At 35.1% G+C, this 21081-nt stretch overlaps 1 protein-coding gene across 1 annotated transcript in view; it reads left to right on the top strand.

Annotated features, from left to right (window-relative positions):
* The first annotated feature begins 9197 nt into the window (after positions 1–9197).
* The window catches only part of LOC121968039 (protein SUPPRESSOR OF GENE SILENCING 3 homolog), a 35015-nt gene continuing 23131 nt past the window's right edge, over positions 9198–21081 (top strand). Inside the window, exons 1-2 of the mRNA XM_042518563.1 lie at positions 9198–9544; positions 12393–13457. Of these exons, the coding sequence (XP_042374497.1) occupies positions 12399–13457 (1059 nt within the window). The 5' untranslated portion in view covers positions 9198–9544; positions 12393–12398. The remainder of the gene's footprint in view (positions 9545–12392; positions 13458–21081) is intronic.

Below are 21081 nucleotides of genomic sequence, written 5' to 3' on the forward strand. Positions count from 1 at the left end.
ATTTTTCGGTAGGGGTTCCTCGTGGTTTTTAATTATACCGGTTAAGTAGAGTTAGTAGTTAGGTAACGCCCACCTTTAGAGTAGTAGTAGTAGTGTAAGAAGGGTGGTCGTTACAATATATATATATATATATATATATATATATATATATATATATATATATATATATATATATATATATATATATATATATAACATTATTTATTAAATATTAAAATATCCTTAATAATGCATTGAAACTAGTATGTGAGTAAATTGATGACTTAATCTCATAAGTCATGGATATAAGATATCAAGTTGACACATGTATATATATTAGAGAATATGTATTGAATTGATCCACCATGAGAATGTTTTATGGATTGTTATATAAGTGTCATAAATATTCTCATAGTGACTATTCGTACGAATAGTCCTTAGACCTGAAGTCACTGCGATTTCCTACATAAAGAGTTATGTACTTTGGTATCGGTAAATGTCATTTGTAACAGGGTGAACTATAAAGTCGATCACTGGATATGCAATAAGTTATGCTGAGGGATGTGAGTGATGTAGATGTGATTTATCCCTTTCATATGATGAAAGTGATATCTATAGGCCCCTTGATTAAGTAGGACACAAGAATACATGGTTATGCTCAAATTAATCAATATAAGATATTGAACTTATTTAATTAAGTGTGTCTACTTAGAGATCAAGAAACACAAATATTGATAAGAGGATGACATGATCTATGCCTCATGGATTAATCTAGATATCAAGAATAGAAGGACCAAGTTATATAAGATAATAAATACAGAAAAGGTTAGGTCGAATTTCGACATTCTCATGATTTGGGTAGCAATGATACATTACTAGATGCTCTCATTGCATATGTATCTAAAATAATTTTAGAGATATTACCAACGTTACAAGAACTTATTGGGTCACAAATAAAGAACATGCTGATTTAGAGATGAGTTTATTTTAGTTTGACTAAAATATGATGGACTCTAAGATTATAGGTTAAGTCTAATCTGAATTAAACTCATTGAGTTAGACTCAAATGAATCCAACCATTGGATTATTAGATTGAGTCTAATCTGAATTAGACTCAACCACTAAAGAGTATTAATGCCCATTAATAGAGATTAATGTGACATTAATGGAAAGGAGACCAAAAGGTAAAAACCTTCTGTATTCATTAGATGAGTACAAAAGCTATTTTGCAATACATTTTCGCATGATGATTTTCTAGTCTTCCTCTTCTTTTTCTCTTGGTTGAACCATCCAAGTTGCTAGAACAATGAAGGTGGTTCTTCTCCGAAACTGAGTTCGTGCAACGAACGTAGAACGTGTTTGTGTGGATACTAAAAAGACACAACCATTCTGATCGTGCTGAGATATGCCAAATCATAGTTGTTGTTGGGATTGAACCATTCGCATAATAAAGGTAGTCATTCTATCAAACTTTGTATATTGTATTCATATAAATCTCTAGAGGGATCGATTTTTCCACTGCATATATTTATTGTTTTTCGTAAAAAGATCCCTACACCTTGGGCACCAATAAATATTAACCAATCCCTTTGAGACCTTTAAGCATTGTAGGAACAATAATCAAGACTTTTAGGGCAACCTCTTATAGCTAAAAGATCTTTGAGATCCTTTTTTTATAATTGTTGTCCTAACAACTTTATTTTGACCATCTCTAATTAATTGTACTTACCTTTAGTTGATTGTTTAGGTAAATGTGGTCATTGCGGTAGCTAATGGCAAACTGCAATCAACTCGAAATGTCATCCAATATGTTGCTCATGCCTTCAGTTTACTAGATGAACTTCGTGTTGGTTGTATCTCATATAGAAATATTAAGTTTTTTGAAACATTGCATTTAGTCAACACTTGAGTCGATTAAGGCTCACCTTTAGTAAATTGAATTTGCTCAAAGATCTTTCCCTCACTCAAGTTACCTCATTATAAGCCTATATAAAGACTCAAAATTGAGTTCAATTGTAGATTATGACTTGGGATCATTGCCCCTCAATTAGAGTCTTTTCTCAAGTCATTAGGTAGTCTACCACTTCCTAACTAAACACATCATCACACAATGATATTATTGAAAGATGAAAATCTAAGATTATATTTTACTCGTAGTCTCTCATTGTTGGACAATCTCTTGCCGGAAATATTGGGAGAATTACAGAATTGAGATTACACAAAATCAATTCTAACTTATTTATTGAGATGACCTGAGAGGATAATCTCAGGCTACCAGTGGAGCTGGTTTTGCCAAACTTTTGATGGTTCGAGTTGTAGAGTTGATGTGGTGTGTAGCGAAGTTGGGAGTCAATTACCGAATCGAGAAGAAAATTTACTGACTAAGATATTTAGGCATGCATTCTAGCAGTTTCCTTAAAACAGATTTATTCCACCTCCGGCTATGCTTCGAGATTCTCTCGGGTTATCTATTTCTCATGATACAATAGTAAAACCATATGCACACAACCAAGCACTGGTTGTTCGTGGTGAAATGAGAATGCACCTGAGTGCTATCATGAGTAGTTTAGCCGAATGGATGCACGACTAAGAGAGTTTTATGGGAGAACATGGGTGGGCAGAGGTTTGCTTTCTGCTCTTCCTCTCGCTTTATCTTTCGCTTATATTTTGCTACTCTATATCCTTTGCTCAAGATCCAACTTCCTTATATAGGAGCTCTCACCTTACATACAATGAATAACCAAATTATAGTTATTTAATATTGGGTTTAATATCGTCATTAATGAGTTTAATGCCTTCGCTAATGTTGAGACATTACAGAATCATTATTAATGAATTTAATGTGGCCATTAACGCTAAAACATTTCGAAATTATCATTAATGAGTTTAATGTCACTATTAATATCAAGACATTACGAAATCACCATTAATTTTATATTAATGCTTATGTTATCCTCTTAAGCAGGTAGCAAAAGAGATTCGGTGGTAAAACGTTGGTTTATTCACTTGGGCAAATCTTGCCTCGACTGGTCTGACATTCGACGTGTGCAGATCGTGTTTGCACACAAGTCAACCTTGATTCAGTACAAGATGGGCTCTAGATTTGCACCCACCCCCTGCGCACCCATGCGTGAGAGAGTCTCTCCTTATGTATATGTTTATAACATCAATACATGTGCCATAATTTAAACTAACAATAAAGCCAAGCAACTTCTAATGTGAGACTAATAACTTATATATAATAGAGTCTCTTCGTCTCCACCTCTTTATTTCATTTACATTTTAAACAATCCCCCACATAAATGGAATACATGGTATGTGATAACATTCAATAATTGAGTCAAGTATAGGATATGTAGGTTTTACCTTTTAAATCTTCCCTTATGAAGATCTGTTTACTTACTGACTGACAGTAGACATGATGTCCTTGAACTGTTTCGTCGTCTATATAAGTATTGACAATTCTCACCCAAGACTCTCCTTGATATAACTCAGTTCTCATGAGTATGTTCGTTTTTGGCCATGAACATGCATGATTCTGTGAAAAGCTCTATGAATTGTGTCTCTAATTCTCTTTGAAGCGGTCCCACTTCTTTCTCACATAGGTGATCCCTCGAGAGTAACCATCTATCTACTCTTCTTGATCATTAAAAGTCCATTGGCTTACTCTAGTCCGGTCACTATTTTATTGGTTTATCACCCACAGTGTGTCTAATCAGTGCAAATTAGTTGTCCATTTGAACCTAGTTCTTGGGATCTCCAATCAATATAGGTTGTGTATTCTCTACACTGATCACTGACAACGCCATCAAACTCATTCCCCGTGATGAGCTTGTAACTAACTCTCGATTTAACCCTTTGGTTAGCAGATCCGCTAGGTTATCCTTTAACTTTATAGAGTCAATAGTGATAACTCTCTTTGAGAGTAGTTGTCTGATGGTATTATATCTACAACATATATGTCTAGACTTACTATTATACAGATGATTTTATGCCCGACCAATTGTTGATTGACTATCATAATGTATGCAAATTGCCAGCACAAGTTTCGTCCATCTTGGAATATCTTCTAAGAATTACCGTAGCTATTCAGGTTCTTTACCATATTTGTCAAGAGCTACAAACTCAGATTTCATTGTGGATTTGGTTATTACCATTTGCTTAGAAGATTTTTAAGAAATGACTGCACTTCTCAGAGTAAATACATATCCACTCATAGACTAGAATCTTTTATGTCAGATATCCAACTCGCATCGCTGTGTCCTTCGATTATAGCAGGATATCTTGTATAGTGCAGTCCATATTTACGAGTATACCTCAAATACCTTAGTACTCTTGTTATCCTTTTCTAGTGCTCAACACCGGGATTACTCGTGTATCTACTCAGTTTACTTACTGCGTAGACTAAGTCTGGTCGTGTCAACTCATCAGGTACATCAGATTTTCAATCACTCGAGAGTACTCTATCTGAGAGATAATTTCACCTTGAATTTTCAATAGATGTTAACTTGTATCTATCGGTGTTCGTGCTAACGCAGTATCACACTTGGTGAATTTTTCAATAATTTTATCCATGTAATGGGGCTAACTAAGAACAAGTCCTTCTATCATTCTAAGAATTTTGATTCATAGAATCACATGAGCTAGGCCCATATTTTTCATGTTAAATCTTGAGTTCAACATATCTTTAGTAGATTTGATTATCTTATCATGACTCCCAATGATAAGTATATCATCTACATATAAGCATAAGATAATATAGTCATTCTCTGTGGCTTTCATGTGATACATTTATCACACTCATTGATCTTGAATCTATATTTCTTCATGGCATTATCAAATTTCTCATGTCACTGCTTTGGTTCTTATTTCAAGCTATATAATAACTTCACCAATCTACAAACCTTGTTTTCCTATCTTGGTATAGAAAATCCTTCAGGTTGCTCTATGTAGATTTTTGCTTCTAAATTCCCATTTAGAAAAGCTATTTTTACATCCATCTGATGTATTTCGTGATTCCATAGAGCGACTATAGCTAACAATACTCTTATGAAAGTTATTATCGACACCGGAGAATACGTATCAAAGTAATCAAAGTTTTTTCATTGTCAATATCCTTTGATTACTAATATGATCTTATACTTATCAATTGTGTCATCCGACTTCATTTTCTTCTTGAAGATCCACTTGCAATATAATAGTTTACTTCCTAGAGGAAGATCCGCAAGGTGATTTTGCAAGATAGATTCTATCTCAAATGCAATTATCTCTCTCTAGTGAGTCCGTTAGAAGAGCTTACAGCTTCAGAGTAACTTCAGGGCTCACTTTCCAACATGAAAGTGATAAAATCTGATCCGTAGGATTTTTTCACCTGAGCTCTTTTGCTCCGTCTAAGCTCAACCTCAACTGGTTCATCATTATCTTCTTTGCCTTGTGTTTCATATGCCCATTTTGAAGAGCTAGCATCCTCTCGGGCCTTATGCGGAAACACATGCTTGAAGAACAAGACATTTCTCGATTCTATTATCGAGTTCTTGTATATATCTAATATTTGTGACTCATACAAAAAAATATTAATACGCACTGCTATTATGTGTCCAATAAATATTCAATCAATAGTCTTTTGTTCTATCTTAATCTTGCTCAGATCATGCACCAACACTTTGGCAAGACACCCCCATATTCATAATATTTATAAGACAGTTGTCTTCTATTCCATAACTCATAAAGACTCTTATCTATCTTCTTCTTGGACACCTTATTTAAAAGATAATTTGCTGTTAACACAGCTTCCCCCACATAAACTTTGGCAGTCCAAAGCTCAATAGAAGAGCATTCATTATCTCCTTTAGAGTTTAATTCTTCTGCTCAGTAACTCTATTTTACTGAGGAGTGTAAGGAGCTGTTATTTCGTGTCTGATCCCATGTTTAACACACAACTCAACGAATGGTGATACATATTCACCGCCTCGGTCACTTCGAACCACCTTAGTCTTCTTATTAAGTTGGTTTTCAACCTCATTCTTATATAGAGTAAATTTCTCTATAGCTTTATCCTTACTTTTGAGAAGATACACATAACAATATTTTGTGTTATCATTTATAAAAGCGATGAAATATTTGTTTTCACCACGTGTTGGTGTACCTTTGAGGTCACACACGTCGGTGTGAATTAGCTCAAGTGGTTCGTTGCTTCTCTTAACATGTTGAAAGGATGACCTTGCCATTTTTGCTTCAACACAAATCTCACACTTGTATTTTGGGTTAAGGTGGAATGTAGGTATGCTTCTCATATTTATTAATCTACGTAACACATCGTAGTTAACATGTCCTAATCTACTATACCACAAACATGAACACTCAAGCATATAAGTGGAAGAGCTTTCATCTTTATTTATTTTAGGCATAATGGTCATTACATTGAGTTTGAATAGCCCATCAGATGTATAGCCTCTTCCTACAAATATTCCATTATTTGACAGTACAACTCTGTTTGACTCAAAAATAATATGAAAGTCACATTTGCTTAATATGATCCGGACACTAGATTCTTATAAATCTCTAGAACATACAACACATTGTTCAGAGTAAGGTCCTTGCCTGAGGTCATCATTAACACGCACCACTTTTCCTTGTCCCATGATGTCCGAGGTTGCTAAGTTCCCCATGAACAACTTGTCTCCATTGATTTCTTTAAAGTTGTGGAGCAGCTCCTTATTGCAGCAGACATGTCTGGTGGCTCCAGTATCGATCCACCATTGTCATGGGTTTGAATTGACCAGGTTTAGTTTAGAGACTACAGTACAGAGGTCGTCTATTTTTGATCCCTCGTTCAGGTTAGCCTCCTGCTTCTTCTTCGACTTTTTACATTCCAAATATTTGTGACCAGCTCGACCACAGTTGAAGCACTTTCTAGATAATTTTTTAATGCCTCCTCTGGGTCCCATCTTAGAAGTCTTTGGATTCTTCCAGTTCGAGTTTTGACAGTGCTTGATCACGTTGACTTTTACAATAGCTTGAGACAATAGCTTTCTCTTTGAACTCTTGTTGTCTTCTTCGATGAGAAGTCTAACAATAAGTTCTTCTACATTCATCTTCTTCCGCTTATGCTTCAAGTAGTTCTTGATGTCCTTCCAGCTTAGAGGAAATTTTTTAATAATAGTAGTCACTTGGAAGGTTTCACTTAGAACCATCCCTTCTGAGTGGATCTCATGCAAGATCACTTGAAACTCCTAGACTTAGCTGATCGCCGTCTTAGAGTTAACCATCTTGTAGTCTAAGAATCAATCCATGATAAACTTCTTGGCTCCTGTATCCTTGGTCTTGCACTTCTTGTCCAGGGACTCCCACAACTCCTTAGCCATTCTTTTCATGCTATACACAGTGTACAACAAGTCGGTAAGACAATTAAGGATGTAGTTTCAGCAAAGGAACTCAGAATGAGTCCATGCCTCCACTACACTTATGGTCTGTGCATCAGCATCCTCAGCACGCTTAGCAAGGTCCTCGGTCAAGAATTGAGTTAGATTGAGCGTGGTCAAGTAAAAGAGCATCTTCTGCTGTCACATCTTGAAGTTCACTCCAGTGAACCTCTCTGGCCTTTCTCTATGGTTGATTGACACAGTTCCAATTGAGGCGTAGTGGGCCTTAAGGTGTTGAGTTTGTTGCACCTCAATACTTTGTTTTATGACCATCTTAATAGAACTCAAATATGTTTCAAGATTGTTGGACAATCTATTGCCGGAGATATTGGAAAAATTATATAATTAAAATTACATAAAATCAATTCTAACTGATCTGTTGAGATGATCTGAGTGGATAATCTCAGGCTGCCAGTAGGGCTAGTTCTGCTAAACTTCCAGTGGTCCAAGTTGCAGAGTTGATGCGGTGCGTAGCAGAATTGGGAGTCGATAGTTGAATTGGGAAGAAAATTCACTGACTAAGATATCGAGGCTTGCGTTCAACGCGATTTTCTTGAAACAGATTCGTCCCACCTCCAGTTGTGCTTCGAGGTTCTCTAGGTCGTCTGTTTCCCAGAATACAATGGTAAAACCACACACGCAACCAAGCAGTGGTTGTTTGTGGCGAACTGAGAATGCACTTGAGTGTTATCGTGAGTAGTTTAGTCGAACGGATGCACAACTGAGAGAGTTTTGTGGGAGAACACAGGTGGACAGAGGTTCGCTTCCTGCTCTTCCTCTCGCTTCCTCTTTCACTTATCTTATGCTACTTTATATCCTTTGCTCAAGATCCAACCTCCGTATGTAGAAGCTCTCACCTTGCCTGTAATGAATAATAAAATTATAGTCATTTAATGCTGGGTTTAATGTCACCATTAATGAGTTTAATGTGCTCATTAATATCGAGACGTTATGAAATTATTATTAATGAGTTTAATATTGCCATTAATATTGAAACGTTATAAAATCACCATTAATAAGTTTAATGTCATCATTAATGTCGAGACGTTATGGAATCACCATTAATTTCATATTAATGCTTCCGTTATCCTATTGAGCAGATAACAAAAAGAGATTTGGTAGCAAAACGTTGGTTTATTCACTTAGGCAAATCTTACCTCAACCGGTCCGACATTCGGCGTGTGCAGGTCGTGCTCGCACACGAGTCAATCTTAGTTTAGTATAATCTGGACCCTGGATTTACACCCACCCCTGTTCACTCACATGTGAGAGAGTCTCTCCCCATGTCTATATTTACAACATCAATACATGTGCCATATTTAAACCAACAATAAAATCAAGATATTTCTAATATAAAACTAACAATTCATGCATAATAATTTTTCCATCTCCACCATTTTATTCATTCACATTTTCAATACTCATAACTTTCTTGCGTCGGGGTCTTCAACATTTTCAATGCTCTTTATTGCCATTGACTTACCCCATGCTAGACCCTTAATCCCTTGGATGCACCAAGATCTCTAGACTTGCTCTAATATGTATCTTCTTCTTTACTTGTTATGGAGTCCATCTACAATCCATCTGGCCAAGAGTATTAAAAAAAAATAGATCTTATCTCAAACCTTTAGAATTTTATGTGCTATATTGAATCTATTTATTTATTTATTTATTTTTTAGTATTTTATGTGCACTAAGCTCTTTAAATTTGCTTTAATGTGGCATCCCACCTTCTTTGCTTGCCTACTAAGTTTACTTCGCCAAAATAATTTCAAAACCTCTAAATATAAAGTAAGTAATTATGGGGTTCACATAACGACGCCCGGGATCTCACTGGTCTCCGATCCCCTCGCTCTCCGATCCAATGCCCTCGCATTAACACCCTCGCTTTCCTTCTTTCACTCAAACCCTCGCTAGTGAGGCCGCCGCCCCTCCGCTGCTTCCTCCTCTTCACTAACAGCCACCTCCGGCTTCTCCTCCGCCCCCCTAGTCCGCTTTCCTCCGTCGCCAACACTCCCCTTCTTCCTGCTTTTCACTCATCCGCGGAGCCGGTGCCTCCGCTGCTACCGTTGTTGCCGTCTCGCACTGCTGCCCTTCTCCACACTCTCATCCCTCTCCGGCCTCTCCATCGTTCGTGCGTGCTCGTACGTGATTGGGCACGTTTCTTGATATATAAAATTTCATAGCTTAGTTATTAAATTTTGTTCATGATAATTTTTAGGTGTTTAATTTGTTGTTAGTGATAATTTGTTAAATTTTGTAAATGATAATTTAGGTGTTTAATTTGTTGTTGATGTTAATTTTTTGAATATAAAATTCTTTGATATTGTTTAATTTGTCACATGGACTGAGCACTTGGTTGTTTGGGAACGAATAGATATTTCATAATTTAATTTGTTGTAGATTTGTCACATGGACTAAGCACATGGCAAATTTTCATGTCATCCCAACTTTTGATAGATTCTAGTCCTTGTTGGTCTTAGATAATTTTTTTTATCAGCTCCATTGAACTTCATTTTGACAGATTGAGCTTGTTCAACATGGTTCAATTTATACCCATCAAAATAATCATAACCACAGCCAACTGCATAGGAATGCACTCAGGCCTAAACTTTCATATGTCTCTCTCCTCTTTCCTAGTCCTATGCCTATGGTTGTGTTGAAAGAAATAATCATCCTGAACTCTTGTTGTGTATTGAGAATCATGATGCAAACTATGGCTAGGCCAAGTGCGTGGATGCGTGCCTTCTGAATCATCCAATAACTCAGAATTTATTATTTACCTATATCATTCTAGTTTTCTAATAACTTTTTATTTAAATTTTTCTAGGCCGCCCACGCAAGTTTTAATGGTCTTAGCCTCATCTTTCAAGTCATCTGTCTACATTTTTCACAATGGGATTCAGAGTTGACATATAATGAAATTTATAAAACTTTGTTACACTAATAAACTAAGGGTACAAATAAAGGGATATGATTGATGATATATTAAACTACAAAGTATGACAAGCAATGAAGGCTCAACAAACTAGGGCGTATGAGAAAATATAGTTAAATTCAAAAAATTGATAATCAACTAAATTAAATAAAGGTAATTTTCAATGAAGGATTTTATTGGGGTAATGCAAGCCTATTTTGTTTTCAAAGTTTGCCATACAAGTGTCTCAATGATGGAGGATGGTGTCTTCCTCAAAGTGGATAGTTTATACTTCTTTAGATTTTCTAGACTAATTGCAAAATTGTTTTTTTTAAATAGTTCAGATTCCTAATTGGGATTGTGATATGGAAAGTTGTGAGAACTTGGCTTTTCTTTTGAAACAATTCCACTGGAGGCGGTTTTAGAATGTGGAACTCGTGGCTTAAATACACATGAGGTGTTGTTGCCTGCTCAATTGGCATCTAGTTGGAATCATGACCTTAGATGATGCTTGGTTGTGTCATGGGATGACGACAACAATATGAGGGTGTGGTTGGATAATGAGGGAGGAACATGAATAGTGGAAGGTGGAGGTAGAGGTGTGGCATCATAGTCAGTGTAGCTGCACGGAGAGGGTGGAGCCAATAGAGTAATGGTAGTAGGAAATCGATGACATGGAAGAAGACATAGGTTGGGGAAGATGGACTCACACTCCTCCTTGGCATTTCCTTTGGAATCTAGAAGAGAAGCGAGAAAATTTCAGTGAACAAAAGAGTAGAAGATGAAATACATGTAGGGAAGAGGAGGATCAAGTCACGAAGGGAGACATACTAAATTGGAATTTTGGATCTGATAGCACTTAATGCAACACAACCAAATGCTACCAATCACAAACTCTTGATGTATGAAGTGATTTTTTTTTTTAAACTGAAATATAAATCAATACAACAGATCTAATCTCTTTTCTAAATTGGGATTATGATTATGCCTTTTGTAACAACCTGAATGACTTACTAAACAACTCTAACAAATCTAAAACTCTTTTAAAATTAAAATTAAGAATTTTAAATAATTGAATTAGTCATCGAAGCTTGAATGACTTACTATAGCCCAAAAACCTCTAATGCTTATTAAAACACTTTAAAAAACTCTAATGGCTAATTAAAAACATCTAAAAAAACTCTAATGGATAATTAATACACTAACTACATCAGGAGGGAAACAATTTGGGAATGAAAGTGGGTAGGGAAAGAATTCAAAAGAAAAAGATTGTGAAATATTTTTTATCTGATCATTTCCTTCGATAGAAGAAAAGAGAATTGAAAAAAAATATTTTATAGTTTTGTCAAAGATAAAAAAAAGAAAAACAAAAATATATAATATAATTGAAAAGAAAATTTTCTTGTTGAAATTTTTTAAGCTTCAATATGAACTTCATTGCACATGATAATGAAGCTTCCGCTCAAATCAGATGGAAGCAATATAGATGAAAACTAAGGAAAGATTATCACAACCTTTTCTTTCCTCGACTTTTTTTTTTTCACCAAAGAAAACAAGGAGAAAATGCAGTTGGAAAAATCTTTGTATCACTTTATTTTCTTTATGTTTTCCTTCCCTGCAGGAAACCCACCCTACTCTGGCATAAAATAGGAATAACCTGACCTAAAGCTTTCTTAATTCACAGAATGGAGCATGCAATAAATTATTCATCTATAGTTTGGCATCTAAAACTAACAACAACCTTAACTATGTTTTCTAAACTAATGGAAAATTATCTAAAAGGACACCTAGTTGATTTACACCTGACATGCCCCCTACTTGTGAAAAATTCCCTATAAAGGCACCTGAAAAATTATTTTCCAAGTTTACCTCTAGATTTTTCACACAGCACAAATATTGTTGTACACTGTTAATATAAAGAAATTTTGGAAAATTTTATGGCACTAATGGGTTGTATATCAACCACTTGGGGAATTTTTATTTCAAATTCCCTAGATTAAATTGATTTTCCTCTTTCATATTACATTTAGAATTTTCAAAGTGGGTAGTGATGTACTTGACTTACTGAAAAACAGAACACAATGAACTCCAAGAAAGGTACAGGAAAGGTTTCTGCTTCTCCAGCTATAGGGGCCAATTCATCACGAGGTAAAGGTGTTGAAGATCCTGATTCTGGCACTAATCTGTTGAACAAGAACATGTCTGGTTTGGGCCTAGATTCTCAGGAGGGTGGGTGGGAGTTGTATGCAAAAAAATCTAAGAATAGAACTGGTGGAGTTTCATCAAAACCTTGGGATTCTTCAAATTCTTCTAAATCTTTGGGTCATGCAGAAGGGATCCCTAGACAAGGATGGGGTACAAATGTAGGAGTTGGTAGAACCTCTGGGAATAGCTGGGCTCAAGCCAGTGAGTATCGTAGTCCTGGTGGCAGAGGAATTGGTAAGCAGCAACATCCTACTAAGGACTGGGAGTCACAGTACATGGCCCCACCCGCTGGTCCTGGTGTAGCGCCACCACTGCAACATGGCTGGCAATGGGCTGCGAGAGGTGGATCATCTGGTTCTCAACTGAAAACTGAGGAAGCTATTTCTAAAAATCAACGTCAGGATGGTTCCTTTGGTGGATATTATGACTCTGTTGATGATGTAACTAAACAACAAGATCGTGACTCAGATTATGATGACAATGATGATTTGGTGGATGATAGTGATGATGATCTCAGCGATGATTATGATTCTGATACTAGTCAAAAGAGCCATGAGACTAGAAAGAAAAGCAAATGGTTCAATGGTTTCTTTGGGGAGCTGGACAAACTGACTGTTGAAGAAATCAATGAACCAAATAGGCAATGGCATTGTCCTGCATGTCAGAATGCTCCAGGTGCTATTGACTGGTATAAAGGCCTACAACCTTTAATGACCCATGCAAAGACTAAGGGTAAGACAAGGGTAAAACTTCATCGAGAGCTTGCTTTACTTTTAGAAGAGGAGCTTCATCGAAAGGGAACTACTGTTGTACCTGCTGGTGAAGTATTTGGTAAATGGAAGGGTCTGAAGGAGTCAACAACTGACCATGAAATAATCTGGCCTCCGATGGTGATTATCATGAATACTAAACTTGAACAAGATGATAATGACAAGGTACATAAACACATTTATACCTATGTTTTATCTTTCTTAATCATTAAACTTATTTTGGCAGTGCCTGCTGTAGGCTTTGTGACTCAGATATAACTTTTTGTTCTTGTATTAGTTTAGTATAAAAAGCCATTTTTTCTAAGGAATTGACTGAAGTTAAATAATTCAATTATGATCTTTGTTATTTGAGTTCTTCTGTATCCTGATCTTTCTTCATTGAAGTTTGTCTAATGAGATTAACAAAATTGAATAAATCGACTAGATATATCATTGATTGCTCATCTTGTGTGTTGATGTTCATTCAATTAATATGCTTGTCTTATTCACTATGGTTGAGTGTGCTCAAGATATTGGCTAAACTTTTTTTTTTCTGTAACTTTCTTACCCCTTATAATCTTTCAAGCTTGGCTTTACCAATACATAGTATCTGACCACTTTAGAATTTCAATTCTTGATTTTGTGGGTAGTGTTTTTATATGAACTCCACTAGTAAGCTACATCCATAATAGCTCAGGTACCTGATTTTAACTGTTTATGTTCTATGCAAACGTGGGACTTGATTTATTTTTTAGGAAGTTCTAATTATAAATTTTCATAGTTCCATTAGGAATGTATACTCATAGTAGCTTGATTTAGGATTTTAACTGATTATGTTCCATGCAAATGTTAAGCTTGACTTCTTTATCCAGAATAAAGTTCTAACAATAAATGCCATAAGTAGTTCAATGTGGCAGATTTTTTTGTGACAATATAGTAAACCCTGGAGATGCTACATTTACATGCTGATGGTGCAGTGACATTGCTGCTTGGTGTCAATGTTGCCAAACGTTTATGGATAAATAACAATTTATTAACAATTTATAATATAAATAATGGAAACGATTCCAATGACTTTGTTTTATTGTTTTTATCAAATAAGTGTGTTTGGAATAATAAAATTAAATTAATGATATTATATTTTCATTATATCATAGTGCTATTAAATACTATTAGGATTCAGTTTGTGATCAGTGAAATATGAACTATATTGGTTGAGTATTCCGAATTTGACCTTGGTTCATTAAATTTAAGCTGATTTTGTCCATTTAATAGTGAAATATAATAATTTTCCAATTAATTTCTTCAACTCTATAGCTTATTTTTGAACTTTTCCATTGATCTTCATGAGTTGCCCAATTTTCTGATAAAGACCAGATTAACATTTGCTAATACCAATTCAAGTTGGTGGATCTTTGTTGCTATTTGCCTGACAATGATAAACAACCTGAGTAAAGTGTTTAATGAAATAATTTCAGATGTTGAAGCATTGTTAAATTTGGCAAGATCATGATCAGGTCAAATTGAATCTAGATATTTAGTTATTCCACAAAGATGAAATTTGTGGATGCTCAAGTGTGGTACTTGGTTGTAGTAGGTCTGTATTAAGAAATTGATAAATGATTGACTAAGCTTTGAGTTAACTGTGGAATGGCAGTCTGAGAATCTGAAGTGGATTAGCTTCTTTGATTGAGTTAATTACAGTGAGCTTCCAAGTTTGCTAAATTGAGGTTGCTAAGAGACTCTGGCTATTCCTTATCTTTGGATGAGAACCATGATAGATGGTGGTTCACTGTGCTCAAGCATTTGTTTATCGATTCACGTTGGTTGATCTTTATCGCTATTTGCTTGATAATGAGATTTCAGATGTTGAAGCATTTTTTAAATTTGGCAAGTTCATACATAGGTCAAATTGAATTAAGATATTTAGCTATTCTACCCAAAAGATGTAACTTGTGGAACCTCATGTGCGGTAGTTGGTTGTAGTAATCCTATTGAGGAGAGATAATTGACTAATGTTTAAGTGTGGAATTGTAGCCTGAGAATATGAAATGGATTAGCTTCTGTTATCTGAGTTAATTGAAGTGAGAATCCATGTTCATTAAAGTGAAGTCGTTAAGAGATTGTGGCTATATCCTTTTCATTGGATGATAGCCATGATAAATGGTGGTTCGTTGTGTTGGGACCAAGAGGCCGGGGTGGGGTGGGGGGTGAATAGACTCTTGTTTCAAATCAATTTGTCACTACAAGAAATTAGCGCATAAAAAAAATACAATTAAAATAATTCAAAGCAAGAACAAGCAATTATAAAAAAAAAATTAATTTACGTGGTTCACCGGTCCAGACTTCCTGCTCCATGATCTATGATTCGTCGGTGGATGACTACTTGAAATTCCACTATGTTTCTCCTTCTCGACATGAATCCAGAGGTAGAGAAATCTCTTGCATTTTTTTTTATAAGAATGGGATTTAACACAAGGAAGAAAAAGTAATTGAGATCTTTAAGAACAAGAGAGATGAGCTTGGTAGCAAAAATATAAGCACTTTAGTAGTTGTTCCGAGCCCCTAAGGTCCACTTTTATTGCTTTAGCCCTTTACAACTTTCTAGTCACGTTATGCTTTTTCAGATTCCTAGCAGTCTTATTCATCTATCGAGCCTACACACTAGTTGTCTGTATCTACTATCTAGTTATTGCAAATTTCTTGGCATCATACCATCAATCAATTAATTAAACTCTTTGGTTTTTTAATAGTTGACCAATTGATTGGGCCACCTAGTCGACTCGATTGATTGCATTGACTGACCAATTGACTTCTTGAGCTGAAATTTTTGTTCATTTTCGTTTGATGTTGAGTTGACTGATTTAAGGTACCAATAGTCGTCTGAGTCCATTTGTAGATTGGCCATAACTGACTGACTGCAAAGAAAAATATCATACGTAGTTTGTGTTTGAGAAGTTGACTGAGTAAAGTATTTGTCGACTGCTAGTTGAATGAAAACCTTATTGCTCATTTCTGTTTAACCTTGAGTTGACTACCTAGTTGACTCAAGTTCTAGTCGATTGAAAGGCATTGCCAGTTGAATGATATCATGACTGTGATCATTTCTGAAGTTAAGTCCGCTTCTAAGTCTAGGTCCATGTGTATCCCAATTACATGTGCACTCAACTCTCCTAATAGAAGCTTACTTTCATGTCATCCTCGAGATTTCGTTATGCAAGAAGCCTTCTTGCTTTTGGGTCTTCCATGTCTAGAGGCTCTAGTACTTCGTCAAATACCTAGCATCCAGTCCCTTTGACCTATTGAGTCTGGATGATGGATTTCACTTTAGCTGAATTAAATCCCTGCACCACACTTTTAAATTTACCAAATCACATCTCTTTCCCAAAATACCTCTTTGTTTGTCCACATGCTCATCTAACCAGCTTGAACTACCGAAGCACATTTGAAATCTCGAAAAATGGGTTGGGTTTTATAACCGTTGTTTTTCTCCTTCAAAATGAGGCTATTTTTTTTTTAAAAGCACACAACCTAAATAGGGTGTGAAACCAAGATTGGAGGACATTGTTACACTCAAGAAAGTCCCAAGTATGCTTGGTCCCGATTTGGATTTTGTATCTAATAAGCCTAAGTTCATAGTGAATTTAATCCAAATTTACTGATGGTTGTATAGGGTCCAGATTTAAAACAATTTGAACATCGTTAGAGTCACGAGGGTCCCAAGAATACATAAGTGCTATTATTGAGTGAATATGATAAGCCTAAGTGTATTAATGACTATGATAAAATTACACAAAATTGAATTTTTCAAAAACTCATAGTAGGTTGAATAGGATGTGGAACCAAGATGGGAGGGCATGGTTACACTTAGGAGAGTTCATGAATACATTGGTGTTGATTTGGGTTGGATATGATAAGCCTAACTCCATTAATAAGTTTTGGTCAAAACTACTAATAGTTGTATTGGGTCCAGATTCAAAATTTTTTGAACATTGTCAAAATCACAAGAGTCCTAGGAATACAAAAGTGTGGTTGTTGAGTGAGTATGATAAACCTAAGTGCACCAGTATGTTCTAAAACTACATAAGGCTAAATTTGTTTTAAAAACTCACAACATACTAAATAGGGTGTGGAACCAAGATTGGAGAGAATTATTACACTTAGAAGCATCCCAAGAATATATTGCTTCCGATTTGGTTCAATTTGATAAGCCATCCATCAGAGGTTGGGGGATTAAATATACTTTCACTTTAAAACAATTTGTCATTGTAAGGAGTTAACACATTAGACAAATGCAAGTGATACAATTTAAAGCAAGAACAAAAAATTACAAACCAAACAATCAATTTAACGTGGTTAGGTAACCCTCAACTCCCATTCGACTTGTGATCAGTGGATCACTCCTCTTTTTTCTACTATTTTTTCTCCTTCACAGCATGAATCTAGAGGAGAAACCCTGTATACTTCTTCTGTACAAGAACAGAATATAACACAAGGAAGAAGAAAGGAATTAAGATCTTTAAAGAACAAGAGAGAGGAGCTTGGAAGTAAAAATATGATCACTTTTAGTAGTTGTTATGAGTTCCCAAGGTCCCCCTTTATAGCTTTAGTCCTTTAACAACTTTCTTGTTACATTCTGCTTTTCCATGTCGCCAACAATCAACTATGATTCTTCATTAGTTGACTGCCTGTACAATAGCCAAGTATACAACCATTGTAGACTTTCTGATGTCATATCTAATCTCAGGTTTTTTTTCGTTGTTTAATAGTCCATTGATGAGCCATCTAGTCGGCAAGATTGACTTCAGTCAATTGATCACTCGACTGATACCTAAACAAACCTTTTTTTGTTTATATTTGATGTTGAGTTGACTAATTCAAGGTATTAAAACCAAGATATAAGTAGACAAAGTCCATCACGAGTTAACTATCTAGTCAATCAGAATATCACATCTAGTTTGTTGTTGTTCGAGTTTTTTTGGTTTGAGTAGTCGACCAAGTAAAGTATCAATCAACTTCAGTTGTTGCTTGCACAAAAATCTTCTACTTGTTTTTGTCTAACCTTGAGTCAACTGCCTAGTTAACTCAAGTACAAGCCAATTGATATCCTGACTACGGTCATTTTTAAAGTTAAGTTCGCACCTAAGTCTATGTATCTCAAGTACATATGTACTTGAGTCTCCTCACAGGACCTTACTTTTATGTGAACATACTCTCCGTTGCCTTCGAGACTCCGTCATGCCAAGAAGCCTTCTTACTTTCAAGTCTTCCATGCCTAAAGGCTTTGATGCCTCCAAGACTTCAAGACTTCATCAAATGCCTAACATCTAGTCATCTTGATCTATAAAATATAAATGCTCCCAAGAATCCGTCCTCGACTTCTTGGGTTTCCATGCGCTAACTACTTGAAGTTCAACTTGCCAAGTATCAAATGCTCATTGACCTATATAGACTTTTGTTATTACATCTGTAACAGTTGTCATCTTTTCTACTCTTGCACACTTGACACACGTAAGATCAACAATTTCCCTAAAAGTTTTTTTTTTCAAATATCAAAACTACATGCTTAGACATTATTGCACCAACACGCGGATATAGCTAATCAAATTGAACTATTAGGTGATCTAAAAATGATTTAATTTGAAGAGCTTATTTTTTTACTATAGATGTTTACCTTTGCGCGTCTTCAAAAGATAGGGCTTGGTTTTATCATGACCTTAACTTGGTGGGTTATTGCAATTATTCCTAATACTCTTTGTCAATCATCAATCTACTTCACTAGGAATATATATTCTTGTTGAACTAAATTTGATACGGTAAATGTTTACCTTTGCAGTCCTGCATAATAAGATTGACTAGGAAAGAGTAGATACCTTCTTTGCCACATGATTAATGTTTTACTTGAAAAGTTTCTATAAATGACCAAGGATTTCTTAAGCCCATTAGGTTATCACTGAGTTGATAATCTCCAAAAGATATCCAAGCCATGGTTTAAAATTTCGTACTAGGCAGAATTTACTGTTCCATTTGTTGCTCAACATCGGCACCGCGGGATCGCAGTGCCTTCACGATCCTACATTTTTTTTCTTTTTTATTTTAAAAAATATTTTATTTTATTTTTTATTCTTTTTTATTTAGATTAATTTTTTTACTTTTAATTAATATATTTTATATTTAAAAATATTGAAGTTATATCGGCACGACACAATATGGTATCGAAACTGTATTGGTCATTAATTAAAATTTTAATATGGGTCAAAATTTTAACTGTGATACAAGCTAACATGGAAAAGGGAATACAATATCACTTGAGATTGTAGATGTTTACATTTGCACTCTCAAAAGAAGATTGATTAGGAAAAAGTAGGCATCTCCTTTGCCACATGAATAATGATCTACTCGAAAAGTTTCTCTAATTGGCCAATGATGTCTTTTTAATCTATTGGGTTATCACCAATTTTATTATTCTTGATAGAAACCCAATCTAATGCCTCAACTATCCCCTAGTGGATCCATTGGTAGTCACAGTCAATATTCGTGTAGTAGAACCATGTTGTCCTGCCTTTCTCAAATTGTAAAGGAAATTATATTCTTTCTTAACATCATCTGCCTATAAGGAGAGGTCTTATTTGCTTTTTTTTTTGAAAACAATAGGATTTTCATCCTAATATGACTTTAAAGGATGTTAAGAATTTCAAATAATCTCTCATTCACCTGAAATCTTAAGGCCATATCTCCTATGATATAAGGAAATAGCTAGGAAAGAGATGGTAGGAGAATGAATTCATACGAACAATAACCACCAAACCTTATCCTATTAGGTGGGATTGACTATATAGAATCCTTCTATGCCATTGAGCTCTATCTCCTACTATATTATCATTTATATTTAAATAAATTTTATCTTGTTTTATTGTTGCTAAATAAATCTTTTTTGATCTTCCTCTACCTAGTTTGTTACGAACATATGTCATAGTTTCACATCGCCTAACTAGTTCGTACTATCTTAAACATGTCTCATTTGGTTTTCCCTCAATAAGTGTAACTTCGATTTTCTCTTTAATATTTTCATTTTTTATCTTGTCTATTTTTTTTATGTTCGCACATCCACCTTAATATTCTCATATCTGCAACTCATCTTCTGCTCATGTGCTCACGTGCTCAACATTTAACTCCATATAACATAGCTGGTCTAATTGCCACTTTGTAAAACTTTCCTTTAAGTCTTAGAGGTACTTTACGATCACAAGGAATACCTGATGCGCTCTTCATTTCAACCATCCCGCTTGTATTCTATGTAAGATATCTCTCAATCCCTCCATCCTTTTGAAAAATGATCCTAAATATTTTCTTAGTTACCTATTAAGTCTAAAACATTTCACTCGCTAAGATTCGAGTTTAAGATTCACTCTTTCACATATCTCATCTACCGAAATAATTTTATCTACAAACATGTATCGCGGTACTGTATCTTGGAGTGAGTTCATCCCTGATTAGTGTAAAAAGATAAAGATTTAGAGTTGATCCTTGAAGTAACCGAAAAAATTTCGATTAATCCGGCCTTTCTTGTTGTCATTACATCCTTATACATATCTTTAATTTGTTCAATATACGTTATTCTAATATTTTTCATTTCTAGTATTCTCCATGTAACTCTATCATAAGCTTGTTATAGGTCGACGAATACCATGTGTAAGTTTCATGGTATGACTCATTAGTTTAATACCCCTATAGTTTGCATAATTTTGTATGATCTCATTTATTCTTATATAAGGGAACTTGAGTATTTACCCTTATTATTTTTAGTTTT

The sequence above is a fragment of the Zingiber officinale genome, chromosome 1B (assembly GCF_018446385.1).
Source record: "Zingiber officinale cultivar Zhangliang chromosome 1B, Zo_v1.1, whole genome shotgun sequence".
NCBI lineage: Eukaryota > Viridiplantae > Streptophyta > Magnoliopsida > Zingiberales > Zingiberaceae > Zingiber > Zingiber officinale.